General features: G+C 41.8%; 1 protein-coding gene across 2 annotated transcripts in view; it reads left to right on the plus strand.

Annotated features, from left to right (window-relative positions):
• Positions 1-26328, plus strand: part of GRID2 (glutamate ionotropic receptor delta type subunit 2) — a gene marked incomplete at its 5' end in the record, with an annotated part of 1118477 nt that overhangs the window by 993797 nt on the left and 98352 nt on the right. For both annotated transcript variants that reach the window (XM_081960469.1, XM_081960470.1), the window contains one exon: positions 13117-13283. In XM_081960469.1, coding sequence (XP_081816595.1) covers positions 13117-13283 — 167 coding nt within the window. The remainder of the gene's footprint in view (positions 1-13116; positions 13284-26328) is intronic.

Below are 26328 nucleotides of genomic sequence, written 5' to 3' on the forward strand. Positions count from 1 at the left end.
TTTTGCCTTTCAGACCAACCCAGGAGCCTTCACTGTTCTTGCTATTGTTTGTAATTGTTATAAAGTGCCCAAATACAACAGAATCTTGCAAATCTGAAAGAGCTTCCCTTATTCTGCCTTTGCTTTCCAGAGAGGTAGTGAAGATGCTTTCTGAGATGCTCTCTACTCCCATCCTTCCTTTGGACTCAGATTTTATTTAGCAAACCATTGTCTACACTGCAGCTTTTCCTCCTTGTCCTCCAGGTTATTCTCACAGCCCATAAGAACTTCGTGAGCTGTCTAGCAAGCAGCATCATTGCTTACTTTCTGTTAATTTCAGTGAATTGAAGCAGTACCATAGCAACTTGCATTGGGTAGGTTGGTACCTATGGTGCTACAAGGTCAGTTTGACATTGTCATCTAAGATTATTATTTTTCATGTTATCCCTGTGAATATGATTCTACTTGGAGAGCTCCAGTTTCATCAACAGTGCTTCTTCACTGTATCCAAGCAACATGAAAGCAATATTTAAAAAGGGCAGCAAAGATTTACTGTGCCTAAAGTGGATATTTCTCCCTTGCTAAACCGGGTTAATTGCATCGGAGTTAGTAATGAATCACTGACATTAAGAGAGGAATACTTTCTTGATACTTCAGAAACCAGTTTGGGGGTCATAGCAAGAAAGCTCCAGGACTCGTATGTTTAATTAAAAAACAATTAAAATCAGAAATATCTTTCTTTAGATGACAATGATTATTCGTTTGGTTTCATTTCATTATTTCATTATATTTATTTTAAACATTCCTTCAGTAAGTACAGTAACTTTTTCAGCCACCATATTCATTAGATAGGGCAATTTAGGATAATTCTCAGCTGCCCCTTCACATGCTTATTATCTAGGTATTTGATATCAGAAAAGAACTGACTGATCCTATAATAAATTCATTGTGAGATTCATTGTTTGACGTGTCTGACCCATTGTGATCCCATGGACAAGGTTCCTCCAGGCCTTCCTGTCCTCTACCATCCTCTGGAGTCTGTTTAAGCTCACCCCTACTGCTTCGGTGACTCCACCCAGCCACCTCATTCTCTATCGCCCCCTTCTTCTTTTGCCCTCAATCTTTCCCAGCATGAGGCTCTTCTCCAGTGAGTCCTTCCTTCTCAATAGGTGGCCAAAGTATTTGAGCTTCATCTTCAGGATCTGGCTTTCTAAAGAGAAGTCAGGATTTATCTCTAGGACTGACCGGTTTGATCGTCTTGCAGTGCAAGGGACTCGCAGGGGTCTTCTCCAGCACCATTGTCCAAGGGCCTCAATTCTTTGGTGCACAGCCTTTCTTATGGTCCAACTTTCACAGCCATACATTGCAACTGGAAAAAAACATAGCCTTGACTATAGGCACTTTTGTTGGCAGGGTGATGTCTCTGCTTTTTAGTATGCTGTCTAATTTTGTCGTAGCTTTCCTCCTCAGGAGCAAGAGTCTTTTAATTTGTTGGCTGCAAGCGCCATCTGCAGTGCTCTTGGAGCCCAGGAAAATAAAATCTGTCACTACCTCCATTTCTTCCCCATCTATTTGCCAGGAATTGAGAGGGCTGGATGCCGTGATCTTAGTTTTCTTAATGTTGATTTTCAAGATAACTTTTGTACTGTCCTTCTTCACCCGCATCAAAAGGCTTTTTAGTTCCTCTTCACTTTCTGCTTTGTGAGATTCATAGATTCACTTTCTGTGATTCATAGGAACTCATATAATCCTGCATTCCTACCTTTCTAATTTGGTACAAACCTCAGCAGTGGAGTAACTCAGATGCTCCCAGCTAGGCTGTGTATATAGATGCAGGTAAAGGAAGTCTTGGGAACAAGCCATCAGTAACCAGTCATGTGAAAATGATTGGTGTGTCACTAGCGTTGTTCTTAGAAGCTATATCGTTCAAAAAATATACTTCACAATTAACACACGTTACATGAGCCACAAATATATCCAGTAGCTTTACTTCCAATTCAGCGCAGGAGTAAAAATGACTGTTATCAACCCAAGCATTGTCTGGTTTGTAATATCAACTGGGGGATTTTCATCAAATGATCATGCTTTTCCTTTCGATCTCATGCACAATGACTCCCTGGTGGTAGCAGATATGTGTGAGCGCTAGCCAAATGCAATGGAAATAAAGATTTAGTTGGTAGCGCTCATACTTTTTACCCTATTTAACTGGAAAATCGTGATTCCTGATGAATGACAATATGTCTCCTTTATGCTAGTTCTGCTTTGCTGATCCCAAGTGGTTATGGAAGAAAGCCTGTGTCCCAAATTCCAATTTTCTACTACTCTGAAATACCATTATCTCCACATGAAATGGCAATATAATAATGTAGAAATGCGGAATGCAGGAATTCAAATGTTCTCTGTGCAGGAGATGATATTCAGATGATTGAGTCCTATCTTGAACAGCTTTTCTTTACTTCTTCTAGGGTAATAGAGTTGCAGCACTGGTGGGGAAAAAAACACCTTAAAAGTTCATCTATTTCAGACGATAATACTGAGATCAGTCCTAAAAATGCTATAAGCAACTAGAAGTGTCTGCCTGTCTGCACCAATAATACATCTGCATTATAATTTAATGAAGGTGTCTCGTATACCTTGAATTTAAATTCCTAGTATAGCCTCTGTTAGCATTCATTGGTATGAACTCAGACTGCAAAAATCTAAAGGTCCTCAGTAATACATAATGTAGCAAGTAAGTCAACAATGGTACCTCTGTAGCCTCAAAAGAAATTAGTCAGGAATGCAGGGATGGTCAACATACAATTCTGAACTGATTTTTTGGATCTCTTCCCTTCCCTCATCATGCTACTAAGATTCACATCAATGTATATCTTTTTGCCTTTTAATGATCCCGTAATCTCTTGCATTGGGGTCGACTCAGGGCAACTGAACGGAACTGAGAGTTTACCGGCCGGATACCCTTCCTGTTGCCAATGCAGAGTTTGTACCTGATATTTTCACATTATGCCCAGAGAGAGAAATATCTGATGCTACCTAGGATCAAACTCACAGCCTCCTGATTGCGGCGAGAGCTCCACCTCAATTTAAATTGTTCTGCGCATGCACAGAATTCAAAAACAAGATGGCGATGGCAACAGCCGGGAAACCAGTTCGGGGGCATGCAAGTAAAGGAAGTCTTGGGAACAAGCCATCAGTAACCTGGGTTGCTGCCTGTTCCAGCGACCCAGGCCACCATACCACTACCAGTTCGGCCGAACCGGTCCAAACTGGTAGGAGCCACCTCTGCATTAAATGCAAACCTTGGTAATTTTTCTTCTTCAAAGTTATCCTACCTATTCCTTAACCTTATTATCTTGAATTTTTCCATCTTTAAATCAAAGATGGAAAAATTCAAGATAACAAGGTTAAGGAACAGATGGGATAACTTTGAAGAAAAAGAAAAGTGTCGGACAATCATTGGCTGAAAATTATAGCAAATAAATGAAATCGTATTTTTCTTTTCTCCTTATCTAAGATATAGGGATGTGGTGGCTCTGTGGCTAAGACGCTGAGCTTGTCAATCAAAAAGTTCGGCAGTTCAAATCCCTAGCACTGCATAACAGAGTGAGCTCCCATTATTTGCCCCAGCTTCTGCCAATCTAGCAGTTTGAAAGCATATAAAAATGCAAGTAGAAAAATAGGAACCACCTTTGGTGGGAAGGTAACAGTGCTCTGTGCGCCTTCGACATTTATTCATGCCAGCCACATGACCACGGAGACCTCTTCGGACAGCGCTTGCTCTTTGGCTTTGAAATGGAGATGAGCACCGCCCCCTAGAGTCGGTAATGACTAGCACATATGTGTGAGGGGAACCTTTACTTATCTAAGATATCTAATGTATTTATAATATTCCAAGTAGAAAGATAGTAGCATTTGCTAAAAGAAAGAAGAATGTTCATTTTCTATCTGAACCCTGAAACTACATTTACCACGAAGCGATAACAGCATCAGAAACCAGGCAGAAATAGAATTAACTGATATTTCCATTTTCCACACTTGCTGATCAAGCTGATCTACTCATCATTTTAAAGTTTATGCTTTTCTATATATTGATGTCTTCCTGCTCATGACTGCTATGAAAAAAATATATGGGCAGCTCTGAATTAACATATTCTATGCCTAAGATAATAAGTAAGGCTGAAACCTTAGATATCTTCTGGAAGAAAAGTAGTTTGAGGATCTAAACCGGGGCTGTCAAACTTGATTTCATTGAGGGCCATATCATATCATTCATTGTGTTTGACCTCAGGAGGTCAGGGGGGCATGGCCAGCTTGTCGTCAATCATGTCAAGGGCACCTTTGGTGACCCGAGCGCTCTGCCAGCAAAAACAAGCTCCCAAGCTCCATTTTCGGCTGCGACAGCTTCCTGAAACCTTCTGCCAGCAAAAACGGAGCTCAGGAGGACCATCCACAGCCCTCGCGAGCTCCGTTTTTGACTGCAGCGGCATACTGCAATCCTCTACCAGCAAAAACGGAGCTTGGGAAGGCTGCCCACAGCCTTCATGAGCTTTGTTTTTGTTGGCAGAAGCACCGTGGGCAGGTCCTTTGTAGTTTCCAGGGTAGCCCCGTGGGTCAGGTCTAAGCACCCCATAGGCTGGATCTGGCTCCCAGGCCTTGAGTTTGACACCCCTGATCTCAACCATATCAAAGACCATGATTGAGGAACTGTAAGAGTTTGCTTGATGCATAATCAACCTTTTCTCTGAGACCTCAAAACAGCTTATATGGAGATCCTCCTTTGTTTTATCTCAGCAATGCTGTAAAGCAAGCTGTCCCAAGAAAAAATGGTTAACCCACAGATAACCAGGCAATTGTGTCTCTCAAATTCTAGTCCAACACCATGAGCAATATATCACACTAGCAATATGCATTAAATGGAAATATTCCAAGGCTGAAAATGATAGAACTAATCGAGCAGTGGGGAAACTGGACATCCTACAAGAGCCATGGTGGCACAGTGGTTAGAATACAGTACTGCAGGCTACCTCTGCTGACTGCCAGCTGCCAGCAGTTCGACAGTTCAATTCTCCCTGGCTCAAGGTTGACTCAGCCGTCCATCTTTCTGAGGTCGGTAAAATGGGGACCCAGATTGTTGGAGGTAATAGGCTGACTCTGTAAATCGCTTAGAGAGGGCTGTAAAGTACTGTGAAGCTGTATATAAGTCTAAGTGCTCTTGCTGCTACTATTTATACTGCTATAAATTGCTACTGCTACTACTATTTGGATACCTGATCTCTTCTTTCCTTGTATTCATGCAAATACAAATCATTTTACATTTCAGTCAGGGAATTTCCAGTTCACAGCTTTGAGGGAATGATTGAGAATCAATACTCTAGATTTAGAAAGCAGCCATAAAAGTCAAAGATCTAGAGAACAGGTGAAAGAAAGAGAAGAAGAATAGCATACACACATACTTGCTTTCTTCTGAACTCTACAGATTAATGGCATAAAATACAGTCCTGTTGACAAACCATTCAATATCAATGTCTTGAGAGTTTGAAGCTAGCAAAATAGCCCAATATTATCTCACTGGATTGCTTCCTAAAGTTTATCTTCAGCTCTAAAGCCATGAGCAACTTCTTCCCCTTATACATACGTACCCTTTGGTTTGTTTATATAAGAAAACATGAAATATGCTTATGGGGTAAAGGTGGGTTCAATTCATACATCAGAAGGCAAAAACGTCTCTGGTGCATCTCAGAACTAGGCTGGTACATTTCAGTAATTCCTACAAGTAAACAGATTTTGAAAATATCATCTATAACATCGAACAGTAATCTAATGATGATAGGGTCTAATTTAATATTCTGCTAGGATTTTCTTTTTTATAATTCCCCTTTGATTTACCTAGACCAGGAAGCCTGTTCTGTAAATAGTTGTTGTTCCTTTTGTAAGTTGTTACATATTTATCCCATGTTGACATTACCCATTTAATGAATTTACCTCGGCTTTCCTTTCGCGATAGTGTCATTGGTTGGAGTATTAAAGAAAATGCACGGTGCAGCCACCTTCTTCAGACAGCTAGAGAAAAGGCAGTGTGCAAAGGAATCAAGCCGACACAACTGATAAAAGAATTTATTTGATGAAATAGCAGATATACATGTAGAGATGTAGGGGCTGCCACAAAGAACAGCAGGTCAACTCATTCTGCAAAGCCCTGAAGGGCAGGAAAAGAAACAACGATTGGGAATTAATGAAACAAACCAGCAACCTGGAATTAAGGAGAAACTTCCTAACAGTGAGAACAATGAACCAGTGCAACAGAAGTTGCCTCCAGAAATAGTGGGTACTCCATCACTGGATTTTTTTTAATTTTTTTAAAGGAAGAGACTAGACAGTCACTTACCTGAAATAATATAGGTCATGATGGCGAATGTTTTTCTGCTCAAGTGCCAAAAGGGTACCCGTGCGTGCCTTCACTCATAATGCAATGCCCTCACCATGGCGCATGCATGCACAACCTCACCGTGCTTGCCCCCCCTTCCCGGTGCATGCATGCAGGCCTCATTGAAGCCTCTGGACTTCCTGAGGCCTAGGAAGGGCAAACAATGGCCCAACGGACCTACCGGAAGTTCGTAAACGTTGGGCCGTTTTTCCCTCTCCCCAGGCTTCACAAGGCCTTCCTGAAGCTTGGGGAGAGCAAAAACAGCCTGCCTTCTGGAAGGCCGAAAATCAGCCGGCCAATGTGCGCATGTGTAGTGGAGCTGACATAGGGGAAGGCCTCGCGTGCCCTCAGATATCGCTCTTTTGCGTGCCATTGGTTCCCCATCACAGATATAGGTTGTCCAGCTTCAGTACATAGCTAGACTAGAAGAGCTCCAAGGTCTCTTCTACCTCATTCATTCTAAAGGTATAACTGGTAAATAGCAGGTGTAAAGATGAGAGAGGTTTGGGGTGGTCCAGGTTAATAAGATAATTTCCAATTTTTCAGCTACTTGTAGGTAGGAGAACTATTTTTTTTTACTAAAAGGGGAAACTGCATGTTTTGAGAATATATTGCAACTGTTGTTTTTTAATTAACAATTTGCTCCCTTTCCCCTCTGTACCATCTTGTTCAACCTATTATGATCCTGTGAGCCATCCAGAGTCACGTAGTAATTACACTTGCACTTATATACCGCTTCACGGTGCTTTGTAGTCCGCTCTAAGCAGTTTGTAGAGTCAGCCTATTGCCCCCAACAATCTGGCCGGCTCCTCATTTTACCGACCTTGAAAGGATGGAAGACTGAGTCAACCTTGAGCCAGTGAAAATCGAACTGCTGGCAGTCGGCAGAATTAGCCTACAATACTGCATTCTACTCACTGAGCCACCACAGCTCTTAGATACCGTATTTTTCCATCTATAAGATGCTCCCATGTATAGGAACCCCTACACACATTTTTCTTACCCAAAATTCAGAAATTGGTCTTTAAAGCAATCGGAAGTTTTGCTCATGATGCTCGTTTGCAGAGATAAGGTATTGGCAGTTTTGCAAACGTGGTTCTCCTCTTGGCCCACCGTGATAAGATGAGATGCATCAGACAATCTAGACAAAGAGTGTCTCTCCCATAAAAAAAATATGGTGAGACGTAATTTACACAAATTCAGACTGGATTCGTCAAAGAACTGGCTAGATCAGTGATGGCTAACCTTTTTGTCCTCACGTGCTGAAAGTGTATGCACGCAACAGCATACATAAGCATACATATGCGAGCCCACACCCATAATGCAATGAGCACACATACACACACGTGCCCTGCCCCTGCATGACCCTGCGCTCCCCCTCCCCCTGCACATGTGCATGTTACTCTCGTGCAGGTGTGTGTGTCTCCCACATGCCACCTGCCCCACACACATGTGCGACAGAGACCCAAAAATCAGCTGGCCAGCAGGAGGCGCACATGCGCAGTGGAGCTGAGCTGGGGCAATGGCTCATGTGCCCACAGAGAGGGCTCCATGTGCCACCTGTCGCACAAATGCCATAGGTTTGCCATCACGGGGCTAGATGTTAGATTTCCTAGACATCCGGTGATAAATGGATTATAGAATTCAGGACTGTTGGCTGATCAATCAGGGCCAGCAGCTGCAGGATTAGTGGAAGAAAAGTTTTTTATTTGTTGCAAATATAGAAAGGTTGAAAATAAAAATAAAAAATAAAGTCCAACAGGAAGAAGATACCTGAAAAGAATGCACCAGTTCTGGAAAGAACTACATCCAGAATCAAGAAATCACAGAACAGAGGCTAGCAGATCAACATCAATTTATAATGTGAAATAAAGTATTCACAAAAGCAGAATTGGAAGAGACGAAGGTCTTCAGAGATCGAAGACTTGCTAGAAGTAGCTTAGGCTATAATAGGCAAACCTGGGAGAGTGAGCAGTGGAGCAAGCCAACATAGCTCTTGAATCATCTTTAATATCAAACCAGGCACTCTTTCTCCCTCAGAAAGAGCAAAGGCCCTCTAAAAATGAAGAGTGGAGACAAAGAACAATTGAACATCTAGAACAGCACAAAATCATCAGAATTACGTTGCCTGCATGGAAGCTTGTTCTTTATTTTTAAAAGAAAAAAGAGAACTCTTAAAAAACCTTTAAGATAAAAAGTAACCAAAAACTAATAGGTAGTTAGCAAGGAAAAAAATAAATGAAGTAAAAAGCAAAAAGTATGAGAAAGGGAACAAAGTTTAAAAATAGAAAACTATTTTCGGGCTTCTGTTATTTGTCACAGCAGTCATAAGTAAGGTAAAGGTAAAGATTCCCCTCGCACATATGTGCTAGTCATTCCCGACTCTAGGGGGCGGTGCTCATCTCCATCTCCATGGTCATATGGCCAAAGGTTCATGGAACGCTTTTACCTTCCCACCGAAGGTGGTCCCTATTTTTCTACTTGCATTTTTACATGCTTTCGAACTGTAACGGGAGTAACGGGAGCTCACTCCATTATGCAGCACTAGGGATTCGAGCTGCCGATCTTTCTGATCGACAAGCTTAGCGTCTTAGCCAGAAACACCCTAAAAAGTCTTTTAAAAGTTTTTTAAAGGCTTTAAAAAGTCGTAAGTACAAATATATTTTAACTTCTCTCTCTAAAGATACATCATATTACCCTTCTTTCAATAATCTATCCTGTCAAATCACCAAAATCATAATACCACATGTTCCCTTTCTTTAATTTTTACACAAAAAAGTCCGTAAGAGAAATAACATATGGTACGTTAATATTTTTCTCAGAAGTTTTACCTTTTCATCCAGAAACTACCATTCCAACCTACGAGGAAACACCAATTTTTATATAAAAATTATAAAAGTTTATACATACGTTTTCTTATAAAATGCTGATTTATTTCATTGGGAGCATAAATTTCTAAGACCAAATTCTTAACTCCCCGTAAATTAAGTTTCACCCCAACATATCTACTAAAATCAGTGTAAGTTTTGAACAGGAGGTTTAAATACAAAACAGCTCCATTTTTTTTCCTTCCAAATCTACTGAAACAAATTCCTTAGTTTCCATCCATTGCTTCTTGGTGATTTGTAGAATAGATTGAATCCCTCTTCTTTGTGGCAGCCCTTAGATATTGGAACACTTTGATGCAGCCCAACAGAATTTAGTTGAAAACAAGCTCTTTCCACTTGAGTAAAAAGGAAACTGTTCAAACAGCAGAGGGGTAAAAGATAACCTCGTAATTGATATGATTCTGGAAAACTGCAAGAGAAGGAAAACCAACTTGAATGTAGCATGGATGGATTACAAGAAGGCATTCAATTCCTTACCACGTGATTCGGTGATCAAGTGCCTAGAAATAACAGGACTGAATAAAATCGGGCCACGGCTATCAAACATCAAGAAATCTTCTATGCTATCGCACCTCCTTTTCGTGGACAATTTGAAACTGCATAGAAAAACACCATCTGAAATAGAATCCCTGCTCAACAGTATCCCCTATATACAGCCAAGACATTGCAATGGTGTTTGGACTGGACAAATGCGCTACTCTCACTATCAACTTGGGGGGGAAATAGCGAGAACTGAAGAAATCAAGATGCCCTATGGAAATAACATCAAGGGTCTGGATGAAGAGGATCCCTTCAAATACCCAAGCATCCCTCAAGCTGACAACATCAAGCACACTGAGGACAAGAAGGTTTGCCTGAAAGCATGAACAGTTGGGAACCACAAAATAGACAAAGTAATACAAAATGAAAAAAAAAAAGCTAAGTGCTCTGGGATTGTTGAAATCAAACAGACAGACAGCTGCCAAATAACAGACCAAACAAAACAACTGTCAATAAGAAAGACAGAATAGTTTAGATTGTAGTAGCTGCAATAGCTGGTGACAGAAATAGAAGAGACAGAACCAGAGAAAATCATGAACTGTGCTCGGATGGTCCTCCCAAGATAATAATTAATAATAATAATAATAATAATAATAATAATAATAATAATAATAATAATAATAATAATAATAATAATAATAATAATAATAATAATAATAATAATAAATATTTATTTCTTAGCCGCACCCTCTCCCGAAGGACTCGGGGTGGCGTACAACAAAACATAGGAAATAAATATATAGACAAACGTACATATAACAAAAACATTTACCAAGACATATACAAGGAGGAGGTGAACTGATGAATAAAAACAATTAAAAACACAATGTTTAAAAACCCCTAAATAATTGAATACAATTAAAATACCCCAAATAAAAAACCCGTCAGGAGCGATATAGTTGGATCAAAGTTGAGCCAGGCCAGCTATTTGGAAAAGGTGGGTCTTGAGCTTTACACGAAAGGAGCGGAGGTCAGAGGTATTCCTAATATCCGGGGGGAGGTCATTCCACAGGGCTGGGCCCGCCACAGAGAAGGCTCTACTCCTAGGCGCCGCCCCCCTGGCACTGCCTGGTGGAAGGCACCTGGAGGAGACCCTCTCTGTGCGAGCGGATTGGTCGCAGGGATGTATGGGGCAGAATACGATCCCGCAGGTAACTAGGTCCTGAGCCATGGAGCGCTTTGAAGATCGTTATCAAAACCTTGAAACGCACCCGATAGACCACAGGAAGCCAGTGCAGCTCGCGCAGGAACGGTGTCACATGGGAGTACCTAGTACTCCCCATAATTACCCGCGCGGCTGCGTTCTGGACCAACTGTAGCCTCCGGGTGCATTTCAAGGGAAGCCCCATGTAGAGAGCGTTACAGTAGTCCAAGCGAGACGTCACCAGCGCATGAGTGACCGTGCGTAAGGCGTCCCGGTCCAGTAGGGGGCGCAATTGGCGCACCAGGCGAACCTGGTGGAACGCCCCCCTTGCCACGGCTGTCACATGGTCATCCATGGACAGCCGGGCATCCAGGAGGACGCCCAAATTGCGCGCCCGCTCCACGGGGGCGAGTTGAATGCCCCCGATGGCCAATGATGGAATTAATTGGCTGAACCGGGGAGCCGGTACCCACAGCCACTCCGTCTTGGAGGGGTTGAGTTTGAGTCAGTTGTCATCCATCCAGACCCGTACGGCTTCCACACACCGGGACATCACTTCAACGGCCTCGTTGGGGTGGTTCTGTTTTTGTTGCCAGATGGGCCAGTCCTTTGCTGTTTCCAGGGTAGCCCCACGGGCCAGATCTAAGCACCTCAGGGGCCGGATCCAGTCCCTGGGCCGTGATATTGACATCCCTGTTACAGCCTATAGTCTATATCTAAACTACCTAGATGGAACACTATTTCCCATACAGTGCACTTCAATATTTATTTATTTAAAATATGAGGTTTCTGTTTATTATTTATCGGTCTTCTCTATGTATTTTACAGTGACGTTATAAAACAATGTCAAGGAATAAAAGGAAGTCATGAAAACGTGCTTAGACATACGACCTGTCAGACCTGTAAGCCATCTTTTGCATTGGGACTTCTGGCCTGCCACATTTCATGCTGTGGGGAAATGGGAGGGGGAATTGTATGGAGTATGGGAGATATATAGTCATTATAACATCCCTTTTTCAGTGAGTCAAGGACATCTTGCCCTGCACCTGGAGCAGAGGTGAAATCCAGCAGGTTCTGACAGGTTCTGGAGAACCGGTAGCGGAAGTTTGGAGTAGTTTGGAGAACCGGCAAATGCCACATCTGGCTGGCCCCAGAGTGGGGTGGAAATGGAGATTTTGCAGTATCCTTCCCCTGCCACGCCCACCAAGCCACACCCACAGAACCAGTAGTAAAAAAAAATGAATTTCACCCCTGACCTGACTGGGAGGCATCTCCAATTGGGATGGTACTTGATTGGACCATGTGATGGACATGTGGGTGCTGGGCAGGGGCTTGGACTTTCACTTGGGTGGGGAAAACCTGGAAGCTTTCAGATTCAGGTTTTCCCAGATGTGCCAATATGATCTCTCTAATAAAATAGAACTTTGAGGAACTTCAAGACTCAGAGTCTTCTTTCGTTGGGGGTGTTACTTGGAACCCTGAAACAACCATTAGGACGGTAATGCTAGCAGAGAGAAGATAGTTGACAGAATTGGTGCTACTTCCATTAACAGTTGCGTTGATCATCCCAAATAGTAGCGTCCGTGAAGATTGTAACAGCTTGGGGGGGGGGGGGCTGATGTAATTGAGTTGTTTAGAACTTCGTCTAATAGTACCTTGGACTTTGAACCTGGTTTAATCGCAAAGAGGCAACTCGTGTGTATATTTTAATATAGTTGACAGGCCAGTTAATAACCTGGCCATTGTATTTGGCATTAATTGTAACTTCTGAATCAGTATCAAGGACAATTCCCCATAGAGCACATATCATTGCATGAATTGTGTTAGTTTAACTCTTCCTTTACAGTCGGCCACGTAGGTTTAATGAAACAAGGTGGCCTATAAATGAAATGGCTGGGATATGGCTGCTGTAAACCAGAGGTCTTCAAACTTGCATAGCGGGCTGGAGAATTCTGGGAGTTGAAGTCCACAAGTCTTAAAGTTGCCAAGTTTGGGGACCCCTGCTATAAACCCTCCCACTCTTTCAAATAGCCCGTAAAGGGTATTACTGCTTCTGTTCATAACTAGGTGATGTTTTTTCCCCCAAAACATTCAAAGCAAAATTGGATCATATGTTTTCTTTTGTGGTTTTGTGGTTTCAGGTCAAATATGGAAATTACGCCTTTGTTTGGGATGCCGCTGTTTTGGAATACGTTGCTCTAAATGATCCAGATTGTTCCTTCTACACCGTTGGAAATACTATTGCAGATCGAGGATACGGAATTGCTCTTCAACATGGAAGTCCCTACAGAGACGTCTTCTCACAAAGGTAATGTGGTTAGAAGAATACCAAAGTTGTCTGAGAGTTTTGGTTTTGCTTGTGAACAAAAATATATCACCTTATTTATACCTGAATGCACTGGAGCATAATTACAATGCGCCCATAAGAACCATAAAGCTGAGGATAGTTTATATTGTAGTTGACCATAAAGCAGTTCAACAGAATCACGCTGATTTTGATTGGGGGGGTAAGGATGGGTATTGTCAATTTTTTTGCTAAAATTAAAAAATATATATGCTTGAATGTGCTCGGAAGATAATGATAAAGAGCTGGAGCGCATAGTAAAGGGACAGCTGTTGAGAGAAGACTTTGACGGTGATTCTCAACCTGTGGTCCACAGACTTTGGGGGGCCGCCATGTCATCGCAGAGGGTTGGCAAAGGCTTGAAGCAATGTTATGTTGTTAAATCTTATGTTAAGTCTTGGGGGTTCCCTGGCTATGATCCACAGCTACAGAAGGAATTTAAAGAGAGTTCGTGGTGAAGAAAAGGTTGAGAACCACTGGATTGTGAGGTTAGATTAAAAAGAAAAAGAGGCAGAGTTTTGATTGTATCATCATGAAAGTCATCTTTCTTTTTTGGACCATACTCTGCAAATACTGAAGGTCTTATGAGCGCTCAAATACTTTGACTAGTTGCCTTATGATTTATGGTACCAACATAGGAAACTTGAAAGATGGATCTTGCCTCATCCAGATCTCAATATTGTAACTGTGGATATCAGCAATGAGAGGGAGGGAGGGATATATATAGTTGATTACTTCTCTGCAATCTGTAAAAAGACTTTATGCAGCTGCATAAATTGAATTTATAGATCTTGCTTTAGAATTTAGAACAGGGGGTTGGACTAGAAGACCTCCAAGGTCCCTTCCAACCCTGCTACTCTACTCTACTCTACTCTACTCTACTCTACTCTACTCTACTCTACTCTACTCTACTCTATTATTCTAATACTGTATATGGTTGATATTGTGCTGTCAAAATAGTTAGTGCTACTGTTGTATCACTGGAAGCCAACACATCTATAACCACAGAGGATAACAACAAAGATGGCATCATGTCTGTTGCTAATTTTGGGGAGTACTAGTAAAACATATAAAAGACTAATTTTTAGTTGGTTTGGATTGCAGGGCTGATCTATGAAACATTAGTCAGATTCTACCGTAAAGTGACATATATAACAGAAAACTGTAATCTGGAGAACAGTCCTTTCAAAACTAGGGAATATGGAACTGCGTAATTAATTCTTGTTGTGTTGCTTATATTTTCTAAATTTACATCATAAATATTCTTATCATTTTAATTGGGACAGTGTATATATGGTTATGCTTGGCCCTTTTGTGTATTGTGTTTATATGGTTCTTGCTTGCAATAAATAAACAACAGCACATTGGAAGGATGAGTAGGCACAAAAACAGCAGAACGAAACCTGAACATCCAGAATTTCAAACCATAGCTTTACTTATCTCCCGTAGAGGTGTAAATCATGCTCTTGGACAAATTTTGCATTGTCTCATGTCTCTTTCCAAACTGCCCTTAGAAATATGCATACATTATAATATTAGCATATATTCTGCAACAGCAGCTTCAGTGTGAGGTCTCGTGCTGAGCAGCCATCATTTTTTATCATATTAAGATTGTAGTCTGTGTTACAAGTCACTGCATAGCGCAGGGTGGCTTTATACGTCTTGTTATTGTGTTGAATGTTTAGGTTTTTCTCAGACTATTCTGTTAAGCAAGGAAGTATTTTATGTGACTTTATTAACATTGTTGTCTGCAGAAGTGGATTAAAAAAAAACAGCAAAAGGTATTTCTTGTCCTGCAGCTGAGCCATATTTATTAAGTTTATCACTTTTGGCCTGTTTAACAGCTCTTCGTTTTCATGTGATTTATATCTGCAAAAATATACAGAAAGCAAGATCATGTTCTTACCTGTTTATATTGTATTGTATTGTATTGTATTGTATTACATTACATTACATTACATTACATTACATTACATTACATTACATTACATTACATTACATTACATTACATTACATTAGTCAGTGTTCCAAGTAATGCACCCAAGGAAAGTAAAACTGGTGAAAGCCAACTCTAAAGTTCCTGTGGCTTTCACCTAATTAAAAGATAAAAGTTTCCCCTTTCCCCCAAGTCACTGATCATGCTGTCCAATCAAGGTGCTGGCCAGGTGCTTGGTTACTTCACTCCTCCTCTTGCCAGCCACCTGTGAAAATGTCCTTGGTTCCCCAAGGAAAACTTTATTGGCTACAAAACCCCATCTAGCTATTTCCCCCTCCCTCTGTTGTGTGACAACCCTGAAGCCTCCAAGATGGCCTCAGCCATGTTCACTTCAGAGTTGACTCTGTGTGTGTGTGTGTGTGTCCTCCCTATATTATCTACTTTGGTCCTTTGTTCTTCATGTCTAGTTGAACTGTATTTATTGAAGAAAAATGCAGTGATCTATACTAGGGTTTTCTTATTATAATTCAGGCTGTACATATTCACAATTTTATCTGATCTAAAATTAGCTTTTTAGCGGCAAATACTCTAGCTCATGGGTGTCAAACTCATGGCCCGTGGGCTGGATGCATCAAGTGCTGGCCATGCCCACTCCCAGTTTAGCAAAGGGGGGGGGATTCACAATACGTCACGTGACAACAACCTGACGCCGTGAGTTTAACACCCCTGCTCTAGTCAAATGCACAAATATTGATAGATGCTAGAGGATGAAAAATTAAAGAGAATTCCATTGGAATATTTACATATGGTATATATTACTGTGCAAGTATATGGATAAGTAGCATCTTCAAAGCATATAGCATTTTTATAGTCAAAGAACATGCAACATGGATTTCCGTTCACCATTCATATTTTTTCCTATAATTTCGCCATGAATGCACTCTTCATAAAATGCACATGTACTATTTCTATACATTGGAAAATCGATGTAGGACGCATATTTTCATCTGAAAAAAAAATTGGATTTGCATCCAGGTACATTAGTGTAGTGGCTTACTTAATATTGGGATGAATCCCTAGATGAGCAGATGTTTGAGAGAACTCTAGCGCTAGAAGAGACTGAAGATGAGAGTTATTAACATAATGAGAAAATAATTAGATGATCAGTATTGAAAACTGAGCCTTAAGAGACCAGGGGGCCATAGTTGCAGAAAGGGCCAGTGCGAATGTTGCTGATTTTAAAGTGGAAAGCAGTTTTTAGCAAGCAGATGCTTCAATGGGAAGCATTCTTGTGAGAGAGGGTTTTCATAGCTCCCTTGGCACAGTTTTCCATGACTGCTCTCATGTGGGTTTTTCAAATCATCCTTTGCCTCTCTGATGAGGGAAGCTGAATCGCTGCCTCTGAATTCTAAGTAGCAGCAAACATAATTTTTTCCCCCTCAGTGGAATTAGCAAACATTCACTCCAATACTTCAAATTCTTCCATGTGAAGGAGATCTGTTTAAAATGCATCTGTGAGTCATGTCTCCCCTCTTGCTTAGGATAAGAGGAGGAAAGGTGTGCTTTCTTTGATATGAAATACTGGGGAATACTGGGTGTCCGTCATCTTCTAATATTGGACATCCCTATGTGACCATGACATAGGACCGTGATGGCAAACTAGTGGCATGGAGCCATATATGAGGGCACGTGAGGTGTTGCCCTATGTCAACTCCAGCATGATGTGTGCACTGGCCAGCTGATTTTCAAGCTTCTGGGGGGCGGGAGGAGGGCGTTTTCACCCTCCTCAGGCTTCAGAAAAGCCTCCAGAGCCTGTGGATGGCGAAAAACGGGCCCAATGGGCAAACCAGAAGTTTGAAAATGAACTTCCGATTTGCCTGGAAGGGCAGTTTCTTGCCCTCCACAGGCTGCAGAGGCTTTCCTGAAGCCTGGAGAGGGCAAAAAATGGACCCAACGGCCCAACCAGAAGTTCAGAAATGATCTGTTTCCGGGGGGGAGGCCGTTTTCGCTCTCCCCAGGCTTCAGGAAAGCCTCTGGAGCCTGGAATGGATGAAAACTCCCCCCTGAGAGGGGGGGTGTTGTGTGCACATGCGCGGGGCGGGGGTCGCAGGCATTCTCAGGTGGGTGGAGCGCATTGAATTGTGGGTGTGGGAATGCATGTGAGCGCACAATTTTGGCATGCCTTTACAAGAAGGTTTGTCATCGCTGACATAGGATCTTGAATTGTGGAGAAAACTTAGACTGAGAAAGGGATAAGCTGAAGGTTGAATGGCTGAGGAATTCAAGAAGGGTCAAGGTAACACAAAATCTGGATGAGAATATTCAAAAAGAAAGCAAACCAAACTGAAGAAAGCAGACAGACTAGAACATGGAGCTAGATCAGTGATTGGCACCTGAAATTTTACAGCAACATATTCTCAAGGGTGGCTGGTGGGGATTCACAGGGATTCAGGAGGACCACTAGCTAAGATTCTGTTCAATTCGGAGGGCGAATATGGGCCTACCGGAAGTTCAAGAAGGCAGGAAATCAGTGACGTGCTGTGAGGTTTATGACTGGTGAGGCTGGTGACGTCATCAAACCGCGTGGTTGCTCCGATCGCACAGGCGCAGCCCAAACAGAGAAGTTTCTCTTCTCAGAAATGTCAGAAAGGGACAGACAGGCTGCCGCAGCTCCACTGAGAAGACATTTCTGAGAAGAGAAACTTCTCCTTTCTCCTCCCCCCCCCCCTTCTAGCACTGATGATGTTACCTAGGCATTTTTTGCATCGGGAGAGCCCGGGATCCTTGCAAGGGGAATGGGACCACGTGTGCAGGCGGCTCCTCAGCAGCGCACAGCCTCAGATTAGCACAGCCGCAATCCCCTTCCCCTGCACACGTGGTCCGATTCCCCTCCTTCCTGAGCCAACATGAAGGGGACCGCGGCTGCGCTGATCTGAGGCTGGCATTGAGAAGCCACCTGCACACGTGATCTCATTCCCCTTGCAAGGATCCCGGGCTTGCCCGATGCAAAAAATGGCGAGATCGGCACACTTGGGGCTGCTGCTGAGATGTCCAGGGAGGCTAAACCAAGCCGCGCGCCTCTCCCAGCCACTTTCACGGCTTCCCGGAGTATTTTTTTTTTATTTTCATGATGAGAGCGGTGAGGCTCTGCCTCCCCTGCCTCCCCTGACTGCACGTCACTGCAGGAAATGGGCCTCCAGGCCTCCAAGTTTCAGGCCTCTGGAGCCTGGGGACACCATTTTCGCCTTCATGGAGGCTCAAGAAAAGCCCCCGAAGCCCAGGAGGGCAAAAACGCCTCCGCTATGGTGCAGGAGACTGACTAGGCCACGCTCACCCAGCAACCAGGCAGAGAACCCCTTGCTGAAAGTTTTGGAGCCCATGCCTGCACATTTCATGTCATGTCACGTCATGTCTCGTTATGTCATGTCACATTTTGTTATGTTACTGCAGGTTCATAGAGCCTCCTAGGAGACATGAGAAGGTTAAAAGCATTTTCCCACAATGACCTTGGATCAAACAGTGCCTGTTTTTGACAACACAGCGCTTAGACTTATGTATCACCCCATGGTTGTATATTTACAGCATTTTTGAGCAGTTGACAATATCAGCCTATTGCCCTCACCAGTCTGGGGCCTCATAACAGACCTAGTTACTTACGGGATTGTATCCTGCCCCATACATCCCTGCGACCAATTCGCTCGCACAGAGAGGGACTCCTCCAGGTGCCGTCCACCAGACAGTGCCGAGGGGCGGCGCCTAGGAGTAGAGCCTTCTCTGTGGCGGGCCCAGCCCTGTGGAATGACCTCCCTCTGGATATTAGGACTACCTCTGACCTCCGCTCCTTCCGTGTAAAGCTCAAGACCCACCTATTCCAAGTAGCTGGCCTGGCTCAACCATAGTCTGATCATATCGCTCCTGGCGGGTTTTTTATTTTTGTAATTTATTTAATTTATTTAGGGGATTTTTAATATTGCGATTTTAATTGTTTCCATCCATTTGTCCACCTCCTCTTTGTATACGTCTATATTATATGTATCTTTTGTCCATATCTGTATTTTTATGTGTTTTATTGTACGCCGCCCCGAGTCCTTCGGGAGAGGGTGCGGCTAAGAAATTATTATTATTATTATTATTATTATTATTATTATTATTATTATTATTATTATTATTATTATTATTATTATTATTATTATTATTATTATTACCTATTCCACCTATTCCAAGTAGCTGGCCTGGCTCAACCATGATCTAACTATATCGCTCCTGACGGGTTTTTATTAGTGTAATTCTATTGAATTTATTTATTGGTTTTTTTAAATATTGTGACTTTTTAAATTGTTTTTTAGCTATCAGCCTACCTCCTCCTTGTATACGTCTTATATACGTCCTTGTTATATGTATGTCCTGTCCAGATTTGTATTGTATTTTGTATTTTATTTGTTTTATTGTACGCCGCCCCGAGTCCTTCGGGAGAGGGTGCGGCTTAGAAATAAATATTCTATTCTATTCTATTCTATTCTATTCTATTATTATTATTATTATTATTATTATTATTATTATTATTATTATTATTATTATTATTATTATTATTATTATTATTATTTTACCAAGAAGGATGGAAGGCTGCATCAACTTTAAACCGGTCAGGATCAAACACCTGGCTGTTGGCAGAGTTAACCTGAAATATTGCATTCTAACTGTTGCACCGCCACAGCTCTTACCACATATGGCAAATTCCAAAAACAGAAATTAGCAAATTGTAATTTGCAAAAATGTATTTAATGGAATGGGCAAAATGACAATGCAATATTTTCTTCCCACAATGTTGCTCACACATTTTTAATTCATAAACTACCAAAAAGAATTAATTTGCCTTCTGTTGGGCTTTAAATTTTTTATTGTTTGCACACTCTACTTACAGCGCTTGGCAGAAATAAGATTGGGTGACTGAGTACGGGATTGCGGTCTTAATTTTAATAGGATCAGATAACTCTGGAGCTAAAATGCCATTTTACCCAGCATCATTATCTTAATTTAATTTGGGGATGTCTTTATGTTCATATACTATCCCAGCTAGAGAGGTTATGGTTTACTTTCTTCTCCAAGGGGGAACAGCATTTTTTTGTTTGAAGATTACTTAAACTTCATTAGGCCATTTGTAAATTCCATTAAGATAATAGAAAGAGATGTGAAACTGGAGGTAATCATTAATAAAACAAATTACACAGGGGAAATACTTTGCTTGGACAAATTTTGAGATGAATTTTACAAACCGTTAGCATTTCAGGGTAAGAAACACATTAAGCCTAATACAAATTAGCCTAACTGTTTGATTGGAGGAAAAGAGAAGAGAAATGCCGGAAGGGTTTTGTGACTCATTTGGAAAGTCTTAAAGAGATCAGAATAATTCACTGAGCTGGTGTTTGCCATTAACTTTTCTCTAAAGGGACTCCTTTGCATCTTCTGCCTCTGTGCACAGTTTAATGAATAACACGGAAGCACATTCTGAGCATCTGTAAATGCTTGCTTCTTGTATTTCTTCAGGATCATGATATACAGCTAGCTTAGTAGCAAACATGGAATATACATATTGCCCACCTGAGCAAGGGCATTATTCTTTCCTACTCTTACTCCCCCTTTCTTTAATGGACATGCTTTTTCTCCTTTTCTTTCTCATAGATTTGTCTCCCTCATAATTGACTCATTATATGCCAAACAGTCTTTCTCTACCATATACTCTCCAAGTGTTGTCAGACTACGAGTTCCAATATTTCTAGCCACTAAAGCCAGGCTCTTAACATTTGGAAAGTTATATTATCTCCCATAAATCTGATTTGGAAAAACTGGTACAATTTTCAACAATGTGTTTCTCAAAGCAAGCAATAGGTAAAAAAAAAAATTATGATCCAGCTGTCAGACATACTCTGGTAAACATTTCTAGAATTATTAAATCCTACTGTTTGCTTATACAATGCCAGATTGGTCAAGTGATTAAGGCATAGATGATAAGATAGATGGATGGATGGATGGATGGATGGATGGACGGACAGAAAGACAGACATGGCTAGATAGAAAAACAAACAGACAGATAAGAAAGATGGAGACATGAAGAGTAATATAGATAGATATATACATATACATATGTCCACCTCTTGATTTTATTTTAAGATATTTTGGGTTTTACAAATTAACAGAAAGCTAGCGTGTTAAAAAAGAAAAAAGTGCCAGACTTTGTCGTAATTTTTACTTCTGATAATGCGTCTGGACCCCTCATGAAGCTTGGAGGCTATTCTTAGAAAATAAATATGTAGGGTGGGGTAGTGCAACACTTAAAATGGCAGCGGAATCTGGAATTCTTGTTTTCCTAAACCCTTTGAGCACTATTAAGGATGTCTAGAAAAATAATGTTTTGGATCATCCAGTGCAGGTGAGAGCCCTTCCTGTAAAGTTAAGTGCCAGATGTTTAAACTGGTTTTACAATACGACCTACGACCAATCCGCTCACACAGGGAGGGTCTCCTCCGGGTACCCTCCGCTAGACAATGCGGGCGGGCGGTGCCCAGGAGTAGGGCCTTCTCTGTGATGGGCCCAACCCTCTGGAACGAACTCCCCCCTGACATTAAAACTACTGTTGATCTCCACTCCTTCCGTAAGAAACTCAAGACCCACCTGTTCCGGCTAGCAGGCCTAGCCTAATCGGAATCTTAAGTACAATCTATTACTGCCCTTCCTGGATGGCTTTTTAATATTGTAAATTTTGGGGTTTTAATTTGGTTTTAGACTGTTTTTAACTTGAAATGAGTTTGAGTATGTCACAGACCGTATGTTTATGTCGGTTGTCTAATGTATTGTTGTTCTTGCTTTGTTGTTTTATTTGTACTGTCTGTACACCGCCCCGAGTCCCTGCGGGGAGAGGGGGGCGGTATATAAATTTAATAAAACTCAAACTCAAACAATAGGGCGAGGAACAAGAGAAATTATGATGATGAATGCTTATCATTGAGAAAGCCATTAATATTAAAAAGAAATAGATGTTTGTGGCAACAATGTAAACTCTGCAAAGTCCTTAGGAAAAGCTATTTGAAGACTGTGTTTAGCAATGAGGGGGGAAATCATTGGATTGACAGAAACTGATAAATGAGTGTCCGCCTTAATTTCTCTTTCCTATATCATGAAATCTTCCTTATTATTTACAACTTTGGCATTTCAAACTCCAGCTACAAGCAGCCTATCTTGCCTGCATTGGTCAGATTGAACTTGGCTATAAAGTCATTAATTTTTTTTATAACTACCATATTATGGGACTATCCACAAAGTATAATTGATATTACTTAGTCATTATTGCATTGTATCCGAGCACCATTTTATTCTTGGTTCCCGATTATGAAAATAACACTGAACCATCTTTTATTTTTATGTCACAAATAGTAAGATCTTTTGTCTGCAAGTTTCCTTTCCTGCTTAAGGACATCAACAATTAACATTTGGAAGTCTCTAATCTAGCTGCATCCCGAACAATATTAGTATTCCAAAAAATTCTTAACTCTTCCTTATTAAGTATGTTGAATGCCATCTGACATGAGAGGCCCATTATCCAGTACCATGTCATCAATTGCTTTATATTATCTATCCATGTAGCTTTCTTAGAAAGTTAGAATATTTTGGACATGTGATGCAACACCTAGAAAAATACGCCATACTTCACTTAATCCTCCAGGGAAGGCAAACGAAGTCCAGGCATAAGAAGAACATCATGGTTTCAAAATCTAAGGACTGGTTTGGCCAAAACTCAACAGCACTTTTTCGTGCAGCTGTTGATAAAAATAGGATCGGCAACATACAATACAATACAATACAATACAATACAATAGTAGAGTTGGAAGGGACCTTGGAGGTCTTCTAGTCCAACCCCCTGCCTAGGCAGGAAACCCTATACCGTTTCAGACAGATGGCTATCCAACATCTTCTTAAAGACTTCCAGTGTTGGGGCATTCACAACTTCTGGAGGGACGCTGTTCCACTGATTAATTGTTCTAACTGTCAGGAAATTTCTCCTCAGTTCTAAGTTGCTTCTCTCCTTGATTAGTTTCCATCCATTGCTTCTTGTTCTACCCTCAGGTGCCTTGGAGAATAGTTTGACTCCCTCTTCTTTGTGGCAACCCCTGAGATATTGGAACACTGCTCCCCTAGTCCTTCTTTCTCTTAAACTAGACATACCCAGTTCCTGCAACCGTTCTTCATATGTTTTAGTCTCCAGTCCCCTAATCATCTTTGTTGCTCTTCTCTGCACTCTTTCTAGAGTCTCCACATCTTTTTTACATCGTGGCGACCAGAACTGAATGCAGTATTCCAAGTATGGCCTTACCAAGGCACATGATCGCCAATGTCCGATGATGAATATGGCAGAAAAAGAAGAAGCAGTCTTTTTCTTACTAAAATACAAAGGTGGTTTATCACTGCCAACAGAGTATGAAATCATGCATTTTTATAGTCATCCACCTTGATCATCTTCCTATATGGCTATGACTTGATATAGGTGCCTCTTACTTTAGCTAGGCAACTGGGATAACCCTCATTCATCGGACATGCACAGATAGCATCCTTCACTCGTTCCTTCAAACCACCATAACAACAGAGGATGATCATAGAAGGATTTGGAGATAGGTTGCAGGACTTGAAAGGGATATTAGAAAGTATAGATATCCATCAGCAGTGATCTCATGTGGTTCCATCAGCCTGATTGGGACCAAATCTTATTTTGCTCTCAATTTCCTTTCTGTCTCTTGCAGAGACCATTACATCCAACCTTTATTTCACTTTGTTCAGTACAAAAGAGTTGGTAGAATCTAAGTAGCAATCTTCCTCTTCTGTCTCATTTCTCTAGATCACATCCGCAACTCACCCCCATGTATTTTATATATATATAAGAGCACCTACATTTTAAAGCTGGAGGCCACGCACTGGATGTGAATTCTGAGGCAGTAAATAGAATACATTCTTTTATTTTACATTTAAGGAAAAGGAGAGTGACGTCTTCATCAGCAAAACAATGGAGAATGAAACATCTGCTTACATTAATCCTAAAGAACTCGTGACCCATTAGGCAGAATACCGCAAATGTAATGAGAATTCATCTGAAGAATCTGAACACTGCGTTTATATTGTCAGCCATGGACTGCAGCCATTATCTGTGAGCTGCAGCTAGTTTGATCTGCCTTTGAGTGGTGTGGTGGTTTAGAGGTGGAGCTCTCACATCACAATCAGGAGGCTGTGAGTTCGATCCTAGGTAAAGGCAGATATTCCTCTCTCTGGGCACGATGAGAATTTATCTGCTGAATATAACTCCGCATTGGCAATGGGAAGCGCAGCTGGCCCGTCAGCTCCATTCAATTGCCCAGACTCCACCCCATAAGGGATTATGGGTCATTAAAAGATGATGATTCAAGTTACTGTCTTTGGCATGGTACTAGATGATGCCCAACACTTACCATTCCACATATAGAAAAGAACTGGATTTGCAAGCAATTCAAAGCATGCAGACTTCTTGTGCTGTTCCCTGTTTGCTCTAAACCAACCTATCCCCAGGACATTGCTACTTTTGAAGGCTAAATTGGATTGTTATTATTTTTTACTTATCTGAAACCAGAACAAAATGTTGGTGGGCAAAAATAATAATAATAATAATAATAAACTCCATGCAAGGAAGATTTTGCTGCCATCTAGTGTTCGTGCAGATTTTTGCAAGCTCTTATAGTAAGTATTCCTAGCATACCTAAGGACTTTTTTTTTTTTTTTGCTTCTGGGAAATCCGTTGTCCTTCTGTTTCTTCCTGCTGTTGATTCGCTGTGTTTTCCAACTTTTCAATTTCACGTTCTTGGAAGTTCTTGCTTGTCAAATCCCAAAAACTAGCTACACCAGGGGAGAATATAGACAACCTTATTAATGAATCCAATCTTCTTGTCAGCAGCTGCAGGGATATGCTGCCATGGTAGCCTTCCAATACCACAACAAATAGACAGGTTTTGTATATGGCCAGGCAGATGCCTATAACAGCTAGCAAAAATGGGAAGAGAAGTGCACTAGCAATATCTTTTTTAACCACAATTGCATAGGAAACAAAGAAATGTTGGGTACCCAACAGTGGTGGGTTCCGGATCCTGGTGCAACTGGTACAGTGCAACGGGGATGGGCATCCACTTCATGCACGTGTGCAGCACGCATACAGCACACGTATACGTACTTACTGCCCGCGACGCTCCAGCTGCTCGGCGGAGCATCGCACAGGTGCTGTACGCTCCATGAGCGTAAGCCCCAATCGGCTCAAATACAGGTAAGGAGGGCTGGTGGGCCCTCCAGAGCACTGTACCGGAACGGTACCTGGTGCTCCCAGCAGGCACCGGTATGCCCGTACCAGGGTGTACCGGTCGTATCACACCACTGGTACTCAAGCAGTTGAGTCCGGGTTTAAATCCTCTTGACTGATTATCTAGAAGAAGAACTGATTGCAGGTAGTCCTCGACTTACAACAGTTCATTGAGCAACTGGTCAACGTTACAGCAGCACTGAAAAAAGTTGACTTATGACCATTTTTCACACTTACGACCTTTGTAGCATCCCCGTGATCATGTGATCAAAACTCAGATGCCTGGCAACTGGTTCATACTAAGGACCTTTGCGGTGGTCCAAGGTCATGGGATCTCCTTTTGCAGGCTTTTGACAAGTCAAAACCAATGGGGGATCCAATTTCACTTAATAACCATGTTACTAACTTATCAACTGCAGCGATTCGCTTAACGATGGTGGTGTAGGGCCGTGATGGCGAACCTATGGCACGCATGCCAGAGGTGGCATGCAAAGCTCTCTCCGTGGGCATGTACGCCATCGCAGCTGCTCTTCCGGGTTCCAATGCGCGCATACGCTTAGTTTCCTGGGTCCTCGCGTCCATCTCCCCAGACATTTCCCTCACTCTGCATAAAGCAGGGGTGTCCAAACTTGGGAACTTTAAGACTTGTGGACTTCAAGTCTAAGAATTCCCCAGCCAAGTTCCCAGGTTTGGACACCCCTGGCATAAAG

Source organism: Natrix helvetica (genome assembly GCF_964273705.1).
Source record: "Natrix helvetica genome assembly, chromosome: 7".
In the NCBI taxonomy this organism is placed as follows: domain Eukaryota; kingdom Metazoa; phylum Chordata; class Lepidosauria; order Squamata; family Natricidae; genus Natrix; species Natrix helvetica.